Source organism: Alosa sapidissima, chromosome 2 (genome assembly GCF_018492685.1).
Source record: "Alosa sapidissima isolate fAloSap1 chromosome 2, fAloSap1.pri, whole genome shotgun sequence".
Lineage (NCBI taxonomy): Eukaryota > Metazoa > Chordata > Actinopteri > Clupeiformes > Clupeidae > Alosa > Alosa sapidissima.
This window is the reverse complement of record NC_055958.1, coordinates 35,221,006-35,239,204: the sequence shown is the minus strand read 5'-3', so window position 1 is coordinate 35,239,204 and position 18,199 is coordinate 35,221,006. Positions and strand designations below refer to the sequence as shown.

Sequence of the window (18,199 nt, the reverse complement as noted above, 5' to 3'; positions counted from 1 at the left end):
CAGACCTACACACTTTGTGAAAATGATTGAGCTTCCCACAGTTGGAGCAGGCTTTTCCTCGTGCAGGGCAAGCTTGTGCTCTGGAATTGTGTGTGTGTGAGCCACAGTTACCACATGGCTGTTGTGATCTCTCACGGGGTTGTGAGGCTATTTGTACCATGTGTGGGCTGCTAGTGCCGATGGAGGCCGTTTGTGGCTGTGACTGTGCTGTATCCACTGTTTGATCATGCAGAAGCAGAGAGGCAGGAGAAGACAGACTGGCAGCGCATTCTAATGCAGACTCCACTTGTAATGCTATCTTAAGGGCCTGGGTTAATGTCAGGTCGTCATTTTCCAACAACAGTTTGTCCCTAATTTTGTCACAATTCGTGTGCAGGATGAGTTGGTCGCGTATTAATTCCTCTTGCAATGTCTTAAATTTGCATAAGCTAGCTAAACCTCGTAGGTCAGCCACGTATTGGGACACAGACTCACCCGCTCTTTGATGTCGCCGCCAGAACATAACACGACGGAGAAGAGCGCTCTGTGGAGCTGCAAAATGCTCCTTGAGTAGTTTTACAGCGTCATCATATTTTGTGGTTTTAGCAAAAGTTCCGAACACTCGTTGTCCCTCTGCTCCAAGACAGTGCAGCAACAGTGCACGCTTCCTCCCGTCGGGCACGCCTTCCAAGCCGGCTGCAAGGAGATAAGTTTCAAACGAAGCGATCCAACGGATCCATGGCACGGCAGGTTCTCCGGGTAGAGCCAGGAAAGGAGAGGGTGGAGGTAAAGAACAGTCAGCCATCCTCGTCGCCAATGTAATGTGAATAAACCGACACGACACACAGAGCTGTAGTCGGAGCTTAGGCTACTCCATTTATTCGAACAGCACACGATTCTAACTTCCTACTCACGTGCCAACATAAAACCCAATCAACACGCAGCGTTGTCATAGCAATGCCAAACATAACAATATCCTCCTTCTCCTCTTCCTTAGAACAGACAGAGAAACTATATATTCCCAAAACATTTGCTAACCTCTGCAAAAACTGAACAATCCCTTTAAAACAGTTGTACCTGTGCTCAAAACTAAACACTGTCTTTGTATCATCTCACAAAGCAGTCTAAATGAAACACTATTGAGCAGTCATTAGACACTGCATCAAAAAATGGAAAACACAGTGTTCAGTGCTCATATAGCTCCAGGAGACATTGTCGTTGTTTACAATACAGTGAATACATTTTGCATCTATGAAACAAAACAAAACAAAGCAAAAAGATTTCAGAATTCAGTGGACTGAAGATTTACTGTTAATCCAATAAACATGAAGTATTGAAAATGGGGGTTTGTCTTGACAGTTTTAAGAAAAGGGTGGAAGGTTTCCAAAAATGTGTTTTAGCAATTGTGGAAAAACTGTATACCGGAAAAGACAGGCACTATACTGTAAATGAGAAGTGCATTGCAGTCTAAAGCCTACAATGTACTGTGAAGGCCTTACTGATAGTTTCTGTCCATTGTTGATATGAACCTGCACTGATAAGCAACCTGTTTACATTCTGAACTAGCTTATATTGGTTGTGTCACATCATTTGAAATGTGTGATCATTTTTGAGTAGGTGTGTTTAACATATGACATCTGTGCTCTATACTATTTCTGATTACCTCTGAAACCAAATTTTCATTTCAAGAACTGTGTTCAGGCAGCTGAGAATTTGGCTCAGAGAATGGAGTTTAGTGTTTAAGCCATTGTGAAAAACTGTAATGACGTTCTGAAGTCATCAATGATCATGCGATCAGATCCATATTCATTCAGCCTCTCTCATTTTAGTGTTTCTTTCTCCAAAATAACACCAACTGATTCCACAACCCATGATGTGGTATGAATGTGAATGTCTGATGTTGAACTGTTGAGCTTCTGTGTTGGACACTGATGCTCCTGAAAGAAACTTCATATCTGACAGGCTGAATCTGATCTTTTCATCCATCACAATCATTCAGGAACCAGATCTAACACACTTCATTATACAGACGGCGGATGGTTCCTACCTGCAGGAATGTGATGTCATCAGATCCCATCTTCTCCTCTATGGCTCTGATTGTGTCTGAAAGAGATGTGATCTCTCTGCTCATCTTCTCAATCTTCTCCTTCATCATCTGACTATTCTGCTCCTCTTCCTCCCTCAGTGCAGCTATCCTGACTGCCTCTTCATCTCGTAGAAACTGGTGAAGCTTCTCAAAGTCCTCCTTGATCTGCCGCTCTGTGTGTTGAGCCTGAGTCTAAATAAACATCAAAAAATCTAAAATTAGTGATCCAGTCATCACTCTTGAAATGATTTGCTTTTACATGATGACATTAGAAATATAATTGCTTTATTAAATAATCCAGATCTCACCTTAATATGTGCTGCTGTTTGGTCACAGATGAGTTTAACTTCTTCAAAGGTCTCCAGTTTCTTCATTAAGGACTGCAGTTGAATCTTGAGCTCCTCCTGGAATGAATGAGCACAATGTTCAGTCTACACTTCAGTACACTTACAACACTGGCGCTATAAAACCAAGATGCTGCATGTGTAGGGAGTGTGTGAGGGAATATGTAGATATATATGTGCATAGATTCAGGACTGATATGGTGATGGCATGGGGGCAACACAACATGTAGAAAAGGTATATGGGTGTTGCACATTAAGGGATATTAGAGATGTTAAGATACAGTATATAGGCACAATTAATGTGGGAAAATGTATATTTCAATGATTTAAAGAAAATTGTGTAAAGTTGTAGTGCATAGGCTAATTACACCACATCTCATACTCTATAATAACTGCAAGGGACTTGCAAACAGTGGTGATATCAACTTGTACTTTCTGTTAGAGCAAGTTTAAGTAGAGTTTGCTGCTGTACACACAGAGTGGGAGTGAGGAAGAGAATCAGAGTCTCTCAGCTCAGAGGTCTGGATGTTGCGCAACACTCATCAGTTGTAACAGCAGGGTGTAGAGTGCCATCTACTGGTGCATTAAATGCATTACAATACCTTCTGCCATGAATTTCTTACTCTTTCTTACTCTTTCTTACTTATGACTTTCATGGGTGAACAGATCAAGATGTGTGTTTTTAGAGCACTACCAGTATTACCAGAGTAGATTCTTACCTTACGGTCCTGTGCTGCTTCATCTATGGGACTAAATGTGTGATTCTTATGTTTCTTAGACGTCTGACACACCACACACACAGGCTGTTTATCCTCCAGACAGAAGAGCTTGAGTTTCTCACTGTGCAGACTGCAGTGCACCACAGAAGCTCTCTGACTTCTCTCCTGTAAGAAGGTCTCACACAGGTTCCTTAACGCCATGTTAGAAGGATATAAATCCTTTGAGCACTTTCTCCTGCAGTAGGGACATTCTCTGGATCCTTTGCTCTCCCAGAACTGCTGCAGACAGGCTTTACACACACTGTGAGAACAGGTCACCAAGACAGGATCCTTGTAGATGTCACAGCACACAGGACAGGTGAGATCCTCCTCCAGTTTAGAAGCCATTTTGTCTCTGCAGTAAAGTCTCTCCTGTTTGTTGTCCTCAGTCTGGTTCACCAGCTTCACTTTCACTTTCACCAGTCAGAGCAGACGTGTCAATTATAAACTCAAACCCGTCTCTGTTTTACACTTTAATCCAAAAGACTTTCAACCTCACCAGCTTCTAAAAGTTTTCCTCAGTGGTTCAAATATTGTTGAAGAGGGTTCAAAGTTTCCTGTTACCCGCATGAGAGTGTCTAGGACAGAGAATCAACCTGCCACACAACTTCACTTCCTGCTCTGGTGGCAGCCAGTGAAAGGGAGGGACCAAGGCAAAGAAAGATTCTCAATTTCTGATTGGTCAATCTTAGTTCCCAGACCAGTTCCTTGTTCACTGCTGCCACTCCACTGGAGTTCAGTTCAAAGTTCCAGTTGTGGGCGTTGACTGAACCTGACAGAGACACTCACTCCAGAACAGTGGATTACACACAGACTCTCCCCACACAGACTTTGATCCTGACATTCAGATTAAAGTGGGCAGGCAAGAGTTGGACACATAAATACCTAACTACTAAAGGAAAATAAACTGTTTCAGTATATTATATTGCAATTTTTGCATCAGAGTGGACAAAGAAAACAGTCCAAAATAAAGGTGTCCATGAATTCCATTTAATCACACTGTTTTGATTGCACAGAGTTTTAGCACAAGGTTAATTATTATACAGCTATAGTTATAAAGACACATACAGTTACACTAAGTACAAACAGCAGCTCAGTCATATGAATGTGGTGTGTAGAGTGTGTGTAGTGTGTGTAGAGTGTGTGTAGAGTGTGTGTAGAGTGTGTGTGTGTAGAGTGTGTGTGGTGTGTGTGTAGTGTATGTGGTGTGTGTGTGTGTGTGTGTGTAGAGTGTGTGTGGTGTGTGTGTAGAGTGTGTGTGATGTGATGTTAACAGCAGCTCAGTCATATGAATGTGGCGTGTAGAGTGTGTGTAGTGTGATGTTAACAGCAGCACAGTCATATGAATGTGGCGTGTAGAGTGTGTGTTGTGTGTAGTGTGTGTGTAACGGTGGTCAGGCGGTGAAGGGACTGAGACCAAAACGGGCTTTTATGACATTTATTCCCAATGCAAAGCATAACGCTTCTGATCGGGTACGGCAACAACACATGGACAAAAAGTAGCAGAGCTGCAGTACACCGTTTCTCCAAAGGGGGCTCCAAAACACCAATCTCAATACAGCTGCTTAATTACGGCGAAAATCACATACAAACACTAAACTACATTTATAACTCTGTTACACCCACCTCCCCTGAATTTCGCCAAATTCGAGCAGCAACCATACAGTATTTCTGAAGGCAAAAAGTACACTACTTTCTAAAACTAGACAGAGGGCCACCAATTACAGGACAGCCAACCACAAAGGTATCCAAAAAGGATGAAGTGGAAGAAGAGGTGCGCAAACTCTCCAACCAACCACTGGCAGTAGGGTGCCTTATACACCCCACAAGACCCATATACACTGTGTACTAAAGCCACTAGGAAAAGAGAAGAAAACTAAACAAAAACAGACAAAATTCTCCATAAAGCTAATCAGAAAGCTTGGACCACATAACATGTCACCAAACGTGTGTATGACCTCAACTCTAACTGTGTCTAATCATGAAAAATCTGAAACACTGACCTGCAGATAGCCTGCATAGACGGATGTGTGTGAACAATATCTTGCCTCGACATAGTTTGAATTAGTCTGTCAACTGGCTTGAGAATACGACCAAATCTAGACCTCACCTGTGTGGATGTACTAGGATTGTCAGACTGTGAGACATAAGCTACTGTGTCAACATTGTTCATGTCATTAGCTTTGTCTGTCTGTGTCACAACAGTCTGTCCATCAGTCTCTGTGTGTGTGAGTCCGTCTATGTCACAACTGATAGTCTGTCCATCCATGTTACTGGCAACATCTGTACTAACATCAGTGCTAGTCACAGGTCTAGAGTCAGAGGTGACAGACTGGTCTCCTGTCTGGTTTTCAGACATCTCCTCTGGGTCACTCCGAGAGACAAGAGGAGCTGATCCTGTCCCTCCACTGTCAGCTGACTCAGCTTGTGAGTGTTCCGGGAATGGTGATCGCGCAATCCACTCTACAGTTTGTCCCTCAGAATCCACTTGCTCTGGAACAGTTATGGAATCAGATCCAACTCTCTCTGTCTGTATTCGTCCCATCTGCGCTCCCTGAGATCCCGGGCTAGAAATCAGATCATCACAATCCTCACTCATGTCATCACGCAAAGAACCTTGTCTCACTACTGACGTAGAGTCATCACTTGGGTTTGACCGCTGAAAAGAAGACGAGACTGAGTCAGAGATCACACTTGTGTTTTCGACAGGCAGGAAATTCACCAACATTAACAGATTACGGTGGACGACTTTCTCCTGTCCAGTGACTGTGTCACGTATCCTGTAAGTGTGTGTTTCAGTGTTCCTGTCAACTACAGTGTACACAGTGGATTCCCAGCGATCTGCAATCTTTCTCTTTCCTCTTTCCTTCTTGTTAGCCACCAATACACGGTCACCAACGTCAATGGTAGGGCCCTTAACTCTCTTGTTGTAGATCTCAGTGTGACGGTGCTGTTCTTTCCTGACATGTTCCTGAGCTATTAACATAGCATCTTTTAGATCTTTCGTCAGAGATGCCACATACTTGTCATAACTGACCACAGCCGGATCATTCAGAACAGTACGGAAGAGGACATCAACTGGCAGACGAGGAGTACGTCCAAACATCAAATAAAAAGGTGGGTATCCAGTTGTCTCATGAACTGAGCTGTTGTACATGAATGTGAGGGTCTGAAGACGTCTCGGCCAGTTGGCTTTTGTGTCTGGAGCAAGTGCACGGATCATATTGCCAAGGGTCCTATTAAAACGTTCCACACTCCCATTACCCATAGGGTGATAAGGGGTGGTGTGTGATTTCCTAATACCAGAGACTCTAAGTAGCTCGCTGATCAGTTGACTCTCGAAGCTGGCTCCTTGGTCACTGTGGATACGTTCTGGAAACCCAAATACACAGAAAAACTTGTCCCAGAGGACTCTCGCTACCTGCTTTGCTGACTGATCTTTGCAGGGGAATGCCTGGGCCATTCTTGTAAAGTGGTCGGTCACCACTAGCACGTCGACCGATTTGTTCCTTGCATCCTCCGCTGACCAAAAGTCAATACAAACAAGCTGTAGTGGCCTGGTGGATGTGATGCTTTCCAAGGGTGCCCTGCCAGCAGGTTCGGCTGTCTTGCTGACGATGCAACGCCTGCAGTTGCGGACATAGTCTCTCACATCCCTGTCAAGACTAAGCCAAAAGAACCTCTGCCTGGCCAGCCCAAGACTTCTGAACTGACCCTGGTGACCGGCATCGTTGTGAACACCTCTCAGGACAACAGCTTTAAGTGACTCAGGGACTACGTACTGGTGACGCTTTGACTTTGTGGTCTGGTCTCTTGAAACTCTGTAGAGTATCCCATTGCTCACAACAAGCTTCTCCCAGTGCTTCAAGTATCTCAAGACTGTGACTGATTCTTTTACTCGCTCTCTCCTGGAGGGTCTGCGACGTCTTTCCACATAATACAAGACTCGAAAGAGGGCTCTGTCATTGAGCTGTTCATCACGAAGTTCCTTTTCTGTGTAAGCAGGCAGGGAATCCTGACCACCTGGGACCAACTGTGGGACATGGTGCAAAGCGGCAACAGCACGGGTTCTTGCTCCAGTCTCCCACTCACTGTGCGACTGCAGGACAGCAGATATATCGTCCATAGCAATGGACTGAGCGTGAACACACAAGGTAGCAGACATACTCCCAACACAATCATCACCTTGCCGTGGATTCCCATTACGGGCACTGGAGCAGCGAAAGGTGTCTTGAACAGAGTCACTTGTCAAACCTTGGACCTCAGAGAGAAGTGTGGTATAAGGCTCCTGAAGTAATCTGAGACTGACTCTCTCTTTCACAAAAGGCACACGGCTCAGGGCATCGGCAACAACATTCTGTGGACCTGGAACATACTTGATATCAAAGTTGTAGCCGGCTAGCTTGGCCACCCAACGTTGCTCACAGCAATCCAACTTAGGCTTTGTCATGATGTGAGTCAACGGATTGTTGTCTGTCCATACCGTGAACACATGACCCTTCAACCAGTGGCTGAACTTGTCACAGATGGCCCACTTCAACGCCAAGAATTCTAAACGGTGTGCAGGGTAATTCTTCTGAGACTGAGAAAGTGACTTGCTCGCAAATGCGATGGGCCTTGCCCTGGTTTCTCCCTCCTTGACCTGTGATAAAACGGCGCCAATACCATCAAGAGAAGCATCTACAGACAACATGAACGGGCGGGTGAAATCAGGGTGAGCAAGGACAGCTGTTTCGGCCAGTGACGATTTTAGTTTCTGGAAAGCTTGCTCCATGTCAGGGGTCCAGTCAACAGCACTCAACTTCCTGCTCTGAGACCTGTGTTTACTCATCAGCTTCTGCTTACTTTTTCGTTTCTGGCCTGACAACAGAGAGAAGAGGGGCTTAGCGATGGCTGAGTAATTGGGTACAAAGTGTTGGTAGTAATTGATCATTCCCAAAAAAGACCTGACCCGTTTCGCTGAGGGAGTCACACCGTCTGCTTCCATTAGGTCAGCACTTGTCACATTCATGATGCCCTCAACCTTACTGGGATCAGTTGACACACCAGTTTCATCGACTATGTGCCCAAGGAACTTCACAGACTTTCGGAGGAAAAAGCACTTCTTGGGGGCTAACTTCAGGTTGTGGCTACGCAATCTGCTAAACACCACCCCCAAACGTTGCAGAGCAGTCTCTTCATCAGGAGCAAAGACAAGCAAGTCATCTAAGTAGCAAAGCAAGCTCAAATAGTTCTGATCTCCAAAAATGCTAGTCATCATGCGCATAAAACTGCCAGGGCTATTGCAGAGACCTTGTGGTAAACGATTGTACTCATACAAACCCATTGGAGTGGTGAAGGCAGAGTACTTTTTGTCATCTTCATGCAATGGCATGTTATAGAACCCAGAAGTCAAATCCATAGTACTGAAAAGAGCGTTTCCCCCAAGTGCTGCTAGGCAGTCAGCCTGATGAGGGAGAGGGTGAGCATCTTTAAAAGTTCGCTTGTTCAACCAGCGAAAGTCTGTACAGATACGAAGATCCCCATTCTTTTTCCATACGAGGACTAATGGAGACGCATATTCACTGGTGGACTTCCTAATGATTTCTCTCTCTTCCATCTCATTCAACACTTGGCGCAGCTTCTGATATTGACTTGGGGGCACTCGCCTGAAAGGGAGTCGGAATGGCCTGCGATCTGACAGGTGAATACGATGGACAAAATCCTTTGCCTCTCCACAATCCAGATGATGACGTGAGAAGATATCATTGTAGTGCACAACCAGTTCAGTCAGCTTGCCTTTACACTGCTCGGTCACATCACAGGAGTTTATGTCAATCTCACTTAATCCAACTGCCTTGAGTTTGTCATCAACAGAACATGCATCAATCTCAGAACCACTAGCTACTAGAGAACAACTGGCCATTGAGACCCCAGTGTGTGTGTCATCCATATCTTCGAGCGCAATGCAGGGAAAAACATCAGCTAACTTAGCGTTACGTCTCACCAAGACGGGTTTATCAGAAGTGTTGATCAGCTTTAACGGAAGCCATCTGTCTCCCCACAAAGACGTCACCATTCTCGCTACCAGGATTCCCCTTGGAGCTGAGCGACATGATGTGAGTTCGGCCATCACAGTGCTACCAGGAGATACAGCAGCAGACTTGGGTAGCTTTCCCCACATCAAGTACTCACGACCAGGTTCAAGGCACACAGCTGAGTTGCTTCTCACAGTGCCTATCTTGCAGGGAACTTCCTCACCTCTCCAACGGTCCACACCAGCAAGCATGGAGAGGAACTGTTCAGATTCTGAATCACCAGCAGGACAAGGGGCAGACACAGCTTTCCAATAGGCATCACACTGCTTATATTGACGAAGAACATGCTTGATAACATTAGTGCCTAATATCATTTCATCATGCTGGCCCTGGACAACAAGAGTAGGAACTATGATCTTGCAGCCATACACCTCCATCTGCAGATAGACAGCTGACTTAGGCATGACGTGACGGCCACCACAGCCAATGAGGACAACATCTGTACTGAACTGATCATGTTCTGTGAAAGCTCCAGCTTCTCTAAGCTTCAATTCCGCAGTTTCACTGATAGTACAAGCCATAGAGCCACTGTCTAGCATAGCGTTCAGGGTCACTGTATTACCAATCATCACAGGAGTATAGAAAAGACTGTCACTGCCGACAACTTTGTGTATATTCTGAAAGACAACAGTTTGAGCGTCATTACAAGCAATCTTGCTCATTGCGTAAACAGTTTCTGCATTAGAAAGATCTTCACTGCGGGAGTTTAAATCATGACCCATACTGTCTCCCTCTGAATATGAGTCAACTAGTTTCCCTTAGACTGAGGCTCAGGGGAAGACCTGGTGGGACATCCCACACGTGTGTGGCCCGGGGCAAGGCAGGTGAAACACAACTTCTCTGACATGCAATGGGTGATGGTGGTGTGTTTGCTGTCACCACAGACACGACAAGCTTTCTCACGATTACCACCCTGGAATCTTCCACCACGAGCACTGCTGCGCTGCTGCACTTTACCCATCATCTGCTCTAACATGGCCATCATACGAGACAGAATCCTATCCTCAGCCTCTTGAGTATTCTGTGATACAGCTGGTGTAGAGGCACACAAGGGGGGACATGGAGTCTGATGTGAGGCGTGGCTCTGACTTGAAACTGTGACAGAGGGGGGACGCTGCGGGTGAATAGGGACTGGAGCAGTAATGAGGGTGGGGCATTGAGTGTGACACTGCTCAGGCACAGGCTGACTGTATGCCGCTGGGTTAGACTGCATGTTAGCAAGGGTGGTGGTGTGGCTCTTTACCCGCACATCTGCACAGGCTCTTCCAGAGGCCCTTAGCTCCCTCTGATAATCATCAATTCTCAACTGTATGTCACGAGCACTCCACTCGTGAATGGGCTTACACCTAAAGATAGAGGAGAGTTCTGGGTCGGGACAATGCTTGACAAACATACGCGCCACCTCTTCACCGGAATTCTCCATCCGCCTACCTTGTCTGCTGAGGCCTTCATCAGCCAGATCAGCTGCTCTGTTCACTCTCAACCAGTAATCAACTGGGCTCTCACCAGGTCTGGGCAGGGTGGAGTAAAAATCTGCTAGTGGGAGACATGAGGACACATCACTGAAATACTGGAGGAGAATATCATAAATGAGGCCAGGGTTCTGTTTCACATCGAGAGTCTGATCACTACGCAGGGCAACCTTCACAACATCTCTCGCTTTGCCCATCAACTTCCCCATGATCTCTTCTGCCTGCTCATCCACAGGGCACCGCTGCTTTCTCAGATAAGCTTTAGTCATGTCGATCCAGTCCTGGACTGGATATTTGTCAGAACCGTCACCTCTGAACAACTTAGGCTCTTTGTCTGATTTTACATGTACAGTAACGTGTGAGTCTGTCTGTCTTACAGTACTAGTGTCAGTGCCTGTATGTGTAGGTGATGTGTTCTGCATGTGTGCGATGTGATGTGCAGGGGATGAGCCGCCCTGGTGTTCACTGCTAGTATTCACTACGCCAGCAGACATTAACTTGGCTACAATAGACTCACCAATTTGGGCACCTAACTGTCCCACCAAGCTTGTGAGGTGGTTAATGGCGGCAGAATCAATACTGCTGGGTGTGGATGTGAGAGGACCCTCCCCCATAGACTGGCCAACAGGAGTACAACCTGGATTCTGACCTGACCCTGTACCCCTACCGCTGTCAGCTAATGACTGGGAATAGCCTACCTCCCCACTATCCAACCCATGTCCAACAGTACCGCTATCAGAACCCCGCCATGCACCCCAAATACCCCTCCCTTTAGGAAGAACTGGACTAGCAAAATTATCTCCCACATTACTGTAACTATATTTCTCAGCCATAATGGCAAGTATCTGCGTTGTGTATTATCAAATGCAAAAAAAAATTGATATAAGATAACAATATTAGAGAAAGTACACTGTAACTTACTGTATATCAAGGATAATAAACAATTCCCCACACTGGAATAACATAAACACAGCCCTATACTGCCTAACCATATACAAGGACAACTCTAACCACACTTGATCTCGCACACTTGAGCTGGACTTCAACGCAGCATCCACGGCGATCGGCGTCGGGCAGATCTGGGAGATCGACAGGTCACGGCACCAGTGTAACGGTGGTCAGGCGGTGAAGGGACTGAGACCAAAACGGGCTTTTATGACATTTATTCCCAATGCAAAGCATAACGCTTCTGATCGGGTACGGCAACAACACATGGACAAAAAGTAGCAGAGCTGCAGTACACCGTTTCTCCAAAGGGGGCTCCAAAACACCAATCTCAATACAGCTGCTTAATTACGGCGAAAATCACATACAAACACTAAACTACATTTATAACTCTGTTACATGTGTTCTCAGCAGGGACTTGCACAGGAATTTTGAGGGGCAGTTGCTCTGACCTGAAAAAAGGGCAACCCCCCCCCCCCCCCCCCTTTGGGGTCATCATCTGTCCAATTACATTGTTGTTGCCATTATCATTATTATTTTAATGCCCACTAGGGTTGCAAAATTCCTGGAATTTTCAAAGTTGGAAACTTTCCATGGGAATTAACGGGAATATATGGGAATTAACAGGAAGAAACGGGAATTAATGGGAATAAACTGGGAATTTTTAATATGGCAACTTAGTCTATAACAGGGAACTTAAATGTAGTGGACAAAACACCATCTTGCAGTCTAATATTAGTTACAACCTGATTTAATGCATTTTCAGTCAAATTTCTACCCTGCACATATGTCAATCACATGCACACAGCAATCGGCATAGGCTGCTAGACATAAAGGAATCCTATGGTGCGTTTATATGCATGGGGGAAAAATGTTCCAACCAATCAGATTTTGTTGTTGAGTGGTGTGGTGTATCTTGGACAGTTCAGTGTTGCTAGTTTAGCACGCTAGTAAACCATAGGCAGAGAATGGGATTCCCGCTAGCATGCTAGCTAGCTTTGTATGCTAAGCTTAAGCGAACATACGAACATAAAAAATCATATTGCTTATTACGAAACAAAATGTTAATGTTTGTATATGAAACCCAACCTGGGAATTACCCAAAATTCCCAGTTAATTCCCGTAAATTCCCATTAATTCCCATAATTTCCTTTAATTCCATGAAAGTTTCCAATTTGGAATATTTCCAAAATTCCCCAGCTTAACTTCCCATGGTAAGTTTCCGGGAATTTACCGGAAATTTTCCGCCCCTTTGCAACCCTAATGTCCACTAGTGGTATTTATGTTCTGCTCAGGCAAGATCTTTGAAATGACCTCTAAAATACCCTATGTTTTTTTTTTAGATTACAGTTATTTGGCATGCAGCTCTTTAACCCTGTACTTTCTAGCATGGTCCTCTCATCTCATATTTGGTGATCATCACTTAGGCCTACCTGCCCTAAGTGCCTCTTCCTAGTCCACATTTTCCTCACATAGTCTGGAGGCTTGTGACTGCTCCTCATCTGAAATGTAATGTAATTATGAAACAATTCGCTTACACAGTGTCATGTCATCTTTATCACAGTGTAAAGTCTCTGTCTCACCTGCTGGTTGGCTTTTTCACAGCCAACACTGCAGTGATGTGCTGTCCTTTGCTGCCTCCCTGAGTTGTCTCTCACTCTGCAATCCGCCTCTTTTCAGTGGGCATCTTGGCTTCAAACAATGCCCAAAATAGTGATAGGATTTAGGCATTTAACCATTTTGAATAAAATAATTAATGTGATGCATTACTTCCATCACTCATTCTACTTGCTAAAACAAAATGTGAGAAACTAACTATCAGCAGACATGCTTAGTTTGTCTAATGCCAAAACAATAGCAGCCTGGCTATGTGATAACGGGCTGCTTGTCTGCAAGCTATCTGTCTGATTATTTAGGTTAAACGTGGCAAACTCAGCCTGGATTTATGAAGATTTTAATTCATTTCGTAAAACTTCATGATGATGATCATTCGTTTGTTATACATCACAAACTCACCTTTTCCGATAATGTGGTTTTGCGACAGTCTCCTTCTAGGGCCGCTAATGCAGGCTCAGCTCAGGTGCCGGTCGCAGGCCTACGGTTTATTTTTTTTATTTATTTTTCCCCTCGGAAGGGCAACGTGAGTCTAGAAGGGCATATGGGCAGTTGCCCGGGCAACCTGAGCAACCCCCCTGTGTTTCTACCAAGTATGACCTTGGCATGTTCGCAGTTCCTAGAACAGTCCCAGGAGCTTTCTCTGTGGTGATCCACACCTTCTGTCCTGAGGTGAGCTCTTGAAGTGCTCTGGACCGGTGGCGAAGATTGTAGTGTGTTGCTCTCTTACGCCTTCCTTCCTCATCCTTCCTGCGAAAGCCACTAGGTCAGGCCATTTTGGTGTGAGCTGACTTGAAGACTGAGGTAGGGATGTGCGCAGGTTTCTTCCCATTAGTAACTGTGCAGGTGAGTATCCATGTTCTAATGGTGTGGCTCTGTATGCTAAAAGTGCTCTAGTGTGGTCAGTGTGCTTACTCCAAAGACGCTTGACTGTCTGCACTGCTCGTTCAGCCTCGCCATTCACTTGTGGGTAGCGAGGGCTGCTGGTGACGTGTGCAAAGCAGCTCTCTTTGGCAAATGTTCTGAATGTCTCTGAAGAGAACTGTGGCCTGTTGCCGGATACAACAGTCTCTGGATATCCATGATGTGCAAAAGCCTCCTTCACAGCACGAACAGTAGCCTCAGATGATGTGACTCTGAGCTCAGCGACCTCTATATATTGCCAGAAGTGATCTATGATGAGCAGGTAGGTCTTGCCCACTCAAACTTGGGACTTGGGACTGTATGAGTGGCTCTCTGTACTGTGTTCTGTATCTCTGACACATTTCACATCTGTCTACTGTCTCTCGAATTTGTGCAGAGATACCTGGCCACCATACAGTACAGATGTTTGAGCTCTGGCACGGCATTTGGAGATCCCTGGTGACCTTCATGGAGTTTGTGCATTATTTCCCCTTTGAGTGTCTGAGGGACGACTATCCTCTCATCTTGCATCAGAGGGTCTCCAGCGAGATACAGCTCTCTCTGTGGCCATGCTGTTTGACAGTAGTGTGCCACCGTTTTGCAAGTCTCATCAGTTTGTTGTACTTTCTTAATTTCTGCCAGCCTTGTGTCCGTAGCAGGAAGTGAAGACTCAACAGCATCCAAGCTGTAGGTCGTCGGCAGATGGAGTGTCACTTAGTGAAACTCTGGACAATGTATCGGCAGTGATGAGGTTCTTGCCTGGCACGTGAACAATGTCATAATCATACCTGAGGAGTCTCAGTCGAAATCTTGAAACTCTAGGAGGGAGGTCATCTAAACCTCTGGTGCTCAACAAAGCAGGGACGGATTAAACAGATATTGCCCCCTGTGCACAATATCAAAACCCCCCACCCCCCCCCGACCGCGATGCGCGCGTGCACGTGACGTGCGCGTGCAGCCAGTGCGTCTCTCTTTGCTGTCGCTGTGCAGGCTGGTGCACAATTTCACACAATGAAAATGTAGTACATTATGTCATATATTATAACTCAGGTCCACACAGAAATGAATTCCAGCAGCTGTTTTTATTATTAGGTTTTAATCTCCCTTTGCTGTGAAAACAGTCTACAGCAGGGGTTCCCAACCTTTTTCATTAAACGAACCGGACAACATATTTCTGACGGACCGGGACGTTGAAGGTGCTGCTGATCGGGGTGTTCGGGTCGTCTCTCCCGGGAAAACGTCGAAATTCTGGCTGTTAAATAAATACACCCTTTTAACGCAGTTTGGAAGGGATATACAAACTTTAACAGAGCAAGCAGGGCCCATTTTCTGTCTGACTCAGGTGACGTGAACATTGGCTGTACCTGAATGATAAGGTTTTCACTTCATTGCTGCTTGACACTACCTTGCATGGAGACATATTTCACGTTAACAGTGGAGATGTTAGCAAAACTATAGTGTTTGGTAAATGGAGATGCAGATCATCTCCCTAATTAATTTCTTTGCGCAACAGACCACATTATGCGCTCACTCCAGCGAGACGAGTGAAATAAACGTAGGCCTATTTTAAATCTGTCATCGGCATCGCCATAGGCTATTTGCTACGATATAAGCTACTGTTAGGCCTACAACAAGTTGCGATTTATTAGGCTATCCAATCGCTATGCTGTTTTCATGAACATTGCAGGAATCCACTTCATTCACCTACCCACGAGTGGTTCAGTTTGTCAGTTTCACTTTCGCAAACACGCACACACATTGAATGAGCACTCATAGCCTACCACTTCCACCTAATGTTAGGGTAGAGTGGGGGAAAACGCCCCTTGGGGTAAAACGCCCCCCCTCCTATATTTCACAAACTAATCACTAGATGAAGTAAAATGTTGTTGTTTTTATTTCTATGCACTATGTTGACAATGGTAATTTACAAGTACCCACCATAAAATGGATGCATGCTCTGTACTTCAAGAAAACAAAAGAAAAATGGATTTTTAGGCAAGTGTTCTAATTTTCAGCAGTCACTAAAACAAAGTTGGATATTGCCTCTATATTTTATGAATTAAGTAGTATTTATTGATCAGGAAAACATTTAGTTTATTTTTATTTTGGTCCGCGGTTCCATAACACCATTCAGTTGTGCCGCAAATTAACAGACAGAAGCACCGGGCATAATCTTTTTTTTTTTTTTTTAATCCGAGGCCCCCCATTGGCTAAGGGCCCCTGTGCACGTGCACACTTGGCACAAGCCATGATCCGTCCCTGCAACAGAGGGACCAAGAGCTTATGGTCATTCTGAAGAGTGAAGTGCAGCCCTTGCAGGTAAGATGTTAGTCTTTCATACGCCCACGTTACTCCCAGCGCCTCCTTTTCAATTTGTGCGTAGCGCTTTTCTGCAGTGTTCGAATTATACTGTGAGCTTCGGGGGTACAGCTATTTTTGACTGGTGACGTCACTCTCCATTTTATATAGGCTTACACATGATTTCACACTTGTGGTTCACAGTCAATTTTCCTTCAAAATATAGGTCAAAAGAGTTAAAAGAAACTAGTCATACTAGCAAGCACAATATACCTTACACGTTATGGCAAGGGTTGAATTTGGGTTAACACTGTTTGAAGGTGCGCCCCATGCATAAAATTGCGCGCCACAGTCAAAAAATATTTTTTGGTATAGCAGTGCAATGCAAACATGGAAACGCATACAGACCAATAGCACGGATATGGCAAACATACAACTTAAATTTAAGACCCAGAATTGTTTACAGATGGGCCACAGAAAGTCTCCCGTTTAATAGCCAAGTTCACCTAGCCTAAAACAAGGCCTGCCTTTGGTTCATTTGATTCGTTTTTCTTGGATAGCCTAAGCAAAACAAACATCAAGCAAATAAAAAAAAAATGACTTGTTCACGGTTGGAAAAACAACAAATATCTTCACGTTGTTTAGCCTAGGCAATTCTAGTAGGCAATTCATATAATGTGCGCTTGTTAACCGATTCGTATATCAGGCTTTTGCAGCCTACACTGTATTTGTTTTAATTCGTCAGTATTATATTATAGCACACGAACACAGTCTGAACGTACCAGAGAAATGGAACAGCCCAATGGGGGTGAGGGTTTGAAAATCGTATTTCATTAGATTATATCCTGAATTGTTGGTATGTGATGGTAATACTGCATTTAATTACGTGCAATATTGAATAACATACTTTTTTTTTTTTTTAGTACCCCTCAAACTATTATTTTCATCCCTTTTGGGAGGGTCTAAGTCTCATCTAGGGGGGTCGGACCCCCCCAATATCCCCGTAATTCGAACAATGTGTGTGTGTGTGTTGAAGAATCCCGTTTGTTGTACTACATCATTACGTCAATATGTTATTTCATGTTTGCTTGTTTGTTTGTGAGGCTTAGGTTCCATAGAGATAGGACTGACTGACAGAACACAGACCACCTGCCTTCACATTCCTGATATTAATTCAAGATCACTGTCTGATCACACACACACCATTAAGCAATTACTGAACATGAGATATGACATTCTTTAATTCACAGCACTCATCTAACACAATGATAGCAATTCATTTTAGATTCAGATCTGATCTCCACATTTATATATTAATTTAATTTAATCATATTATACGGTATAGTATTTTTAAATCATTATTCATTTTAATTTACATTCATTGTGTTTTTAGAGTTTTTTTTAAATATTTAAAGTGACATTTCAGTATGTAAATTCAAATGCTCTCCATGAAAACTGTTACTGATATAAAATTCTGCCACCAGGAGGAGCTGTTTGGTATCATGCAATTAGCTTCAGTTGCTGGACCATATTCTGAAAGGCATCATGTACATTTATAATGAATCTTATCGTTGTGCTGTGACAAATATTGACATTCTCATTTCCACGGTTGGATACATTAGCATTGAATATTAAGTGAAAATGTCAAAAGTGTGTGAAATCACTGTCATTTCTAAAGGCGTATGGTAAAGTTGATTAATTCTGTTCATGGGGAGTCTGTGTG

General features: G+C 44.4%; 1 protein-coding gene across 4 annotated transcripts in view; it reads right to left on the bottom strand.

The window, feature by feature from the left end:
* Nucleotides 1-3,818, bottom strand: part of LOC121693123 (zinc-binding protein A33-like) — a 49,929-nt gene extending 46,111 nt beyond the window's left edge. For 2 of the 4 annotated variants that reach the window (XR_006025420.1, XM_042072336.1), the window contains exon 1: nt 3,129-3,817. Coding sequence is in view for 3 of the 4 variants with exons in the window: in XM_042072336.1 (XP_041928270.1) it covers nt 3,129-3,515 (387 nt within the window). In the remaining variant the exon portion in view is untranslated. Of the gene's footprint in view, nt 1-2,026; nt 2,258-2,373; nt 2,470-3,128 lie in introns of all 4 variants that reach the window. The other 2 variants (XM_042072347.1, XM_042072327.1) reach the window with 2 other exon arrangements.
* Between the last annotated feature and the right edge of the window lie 14,381 nt (nt 3,819-18,199).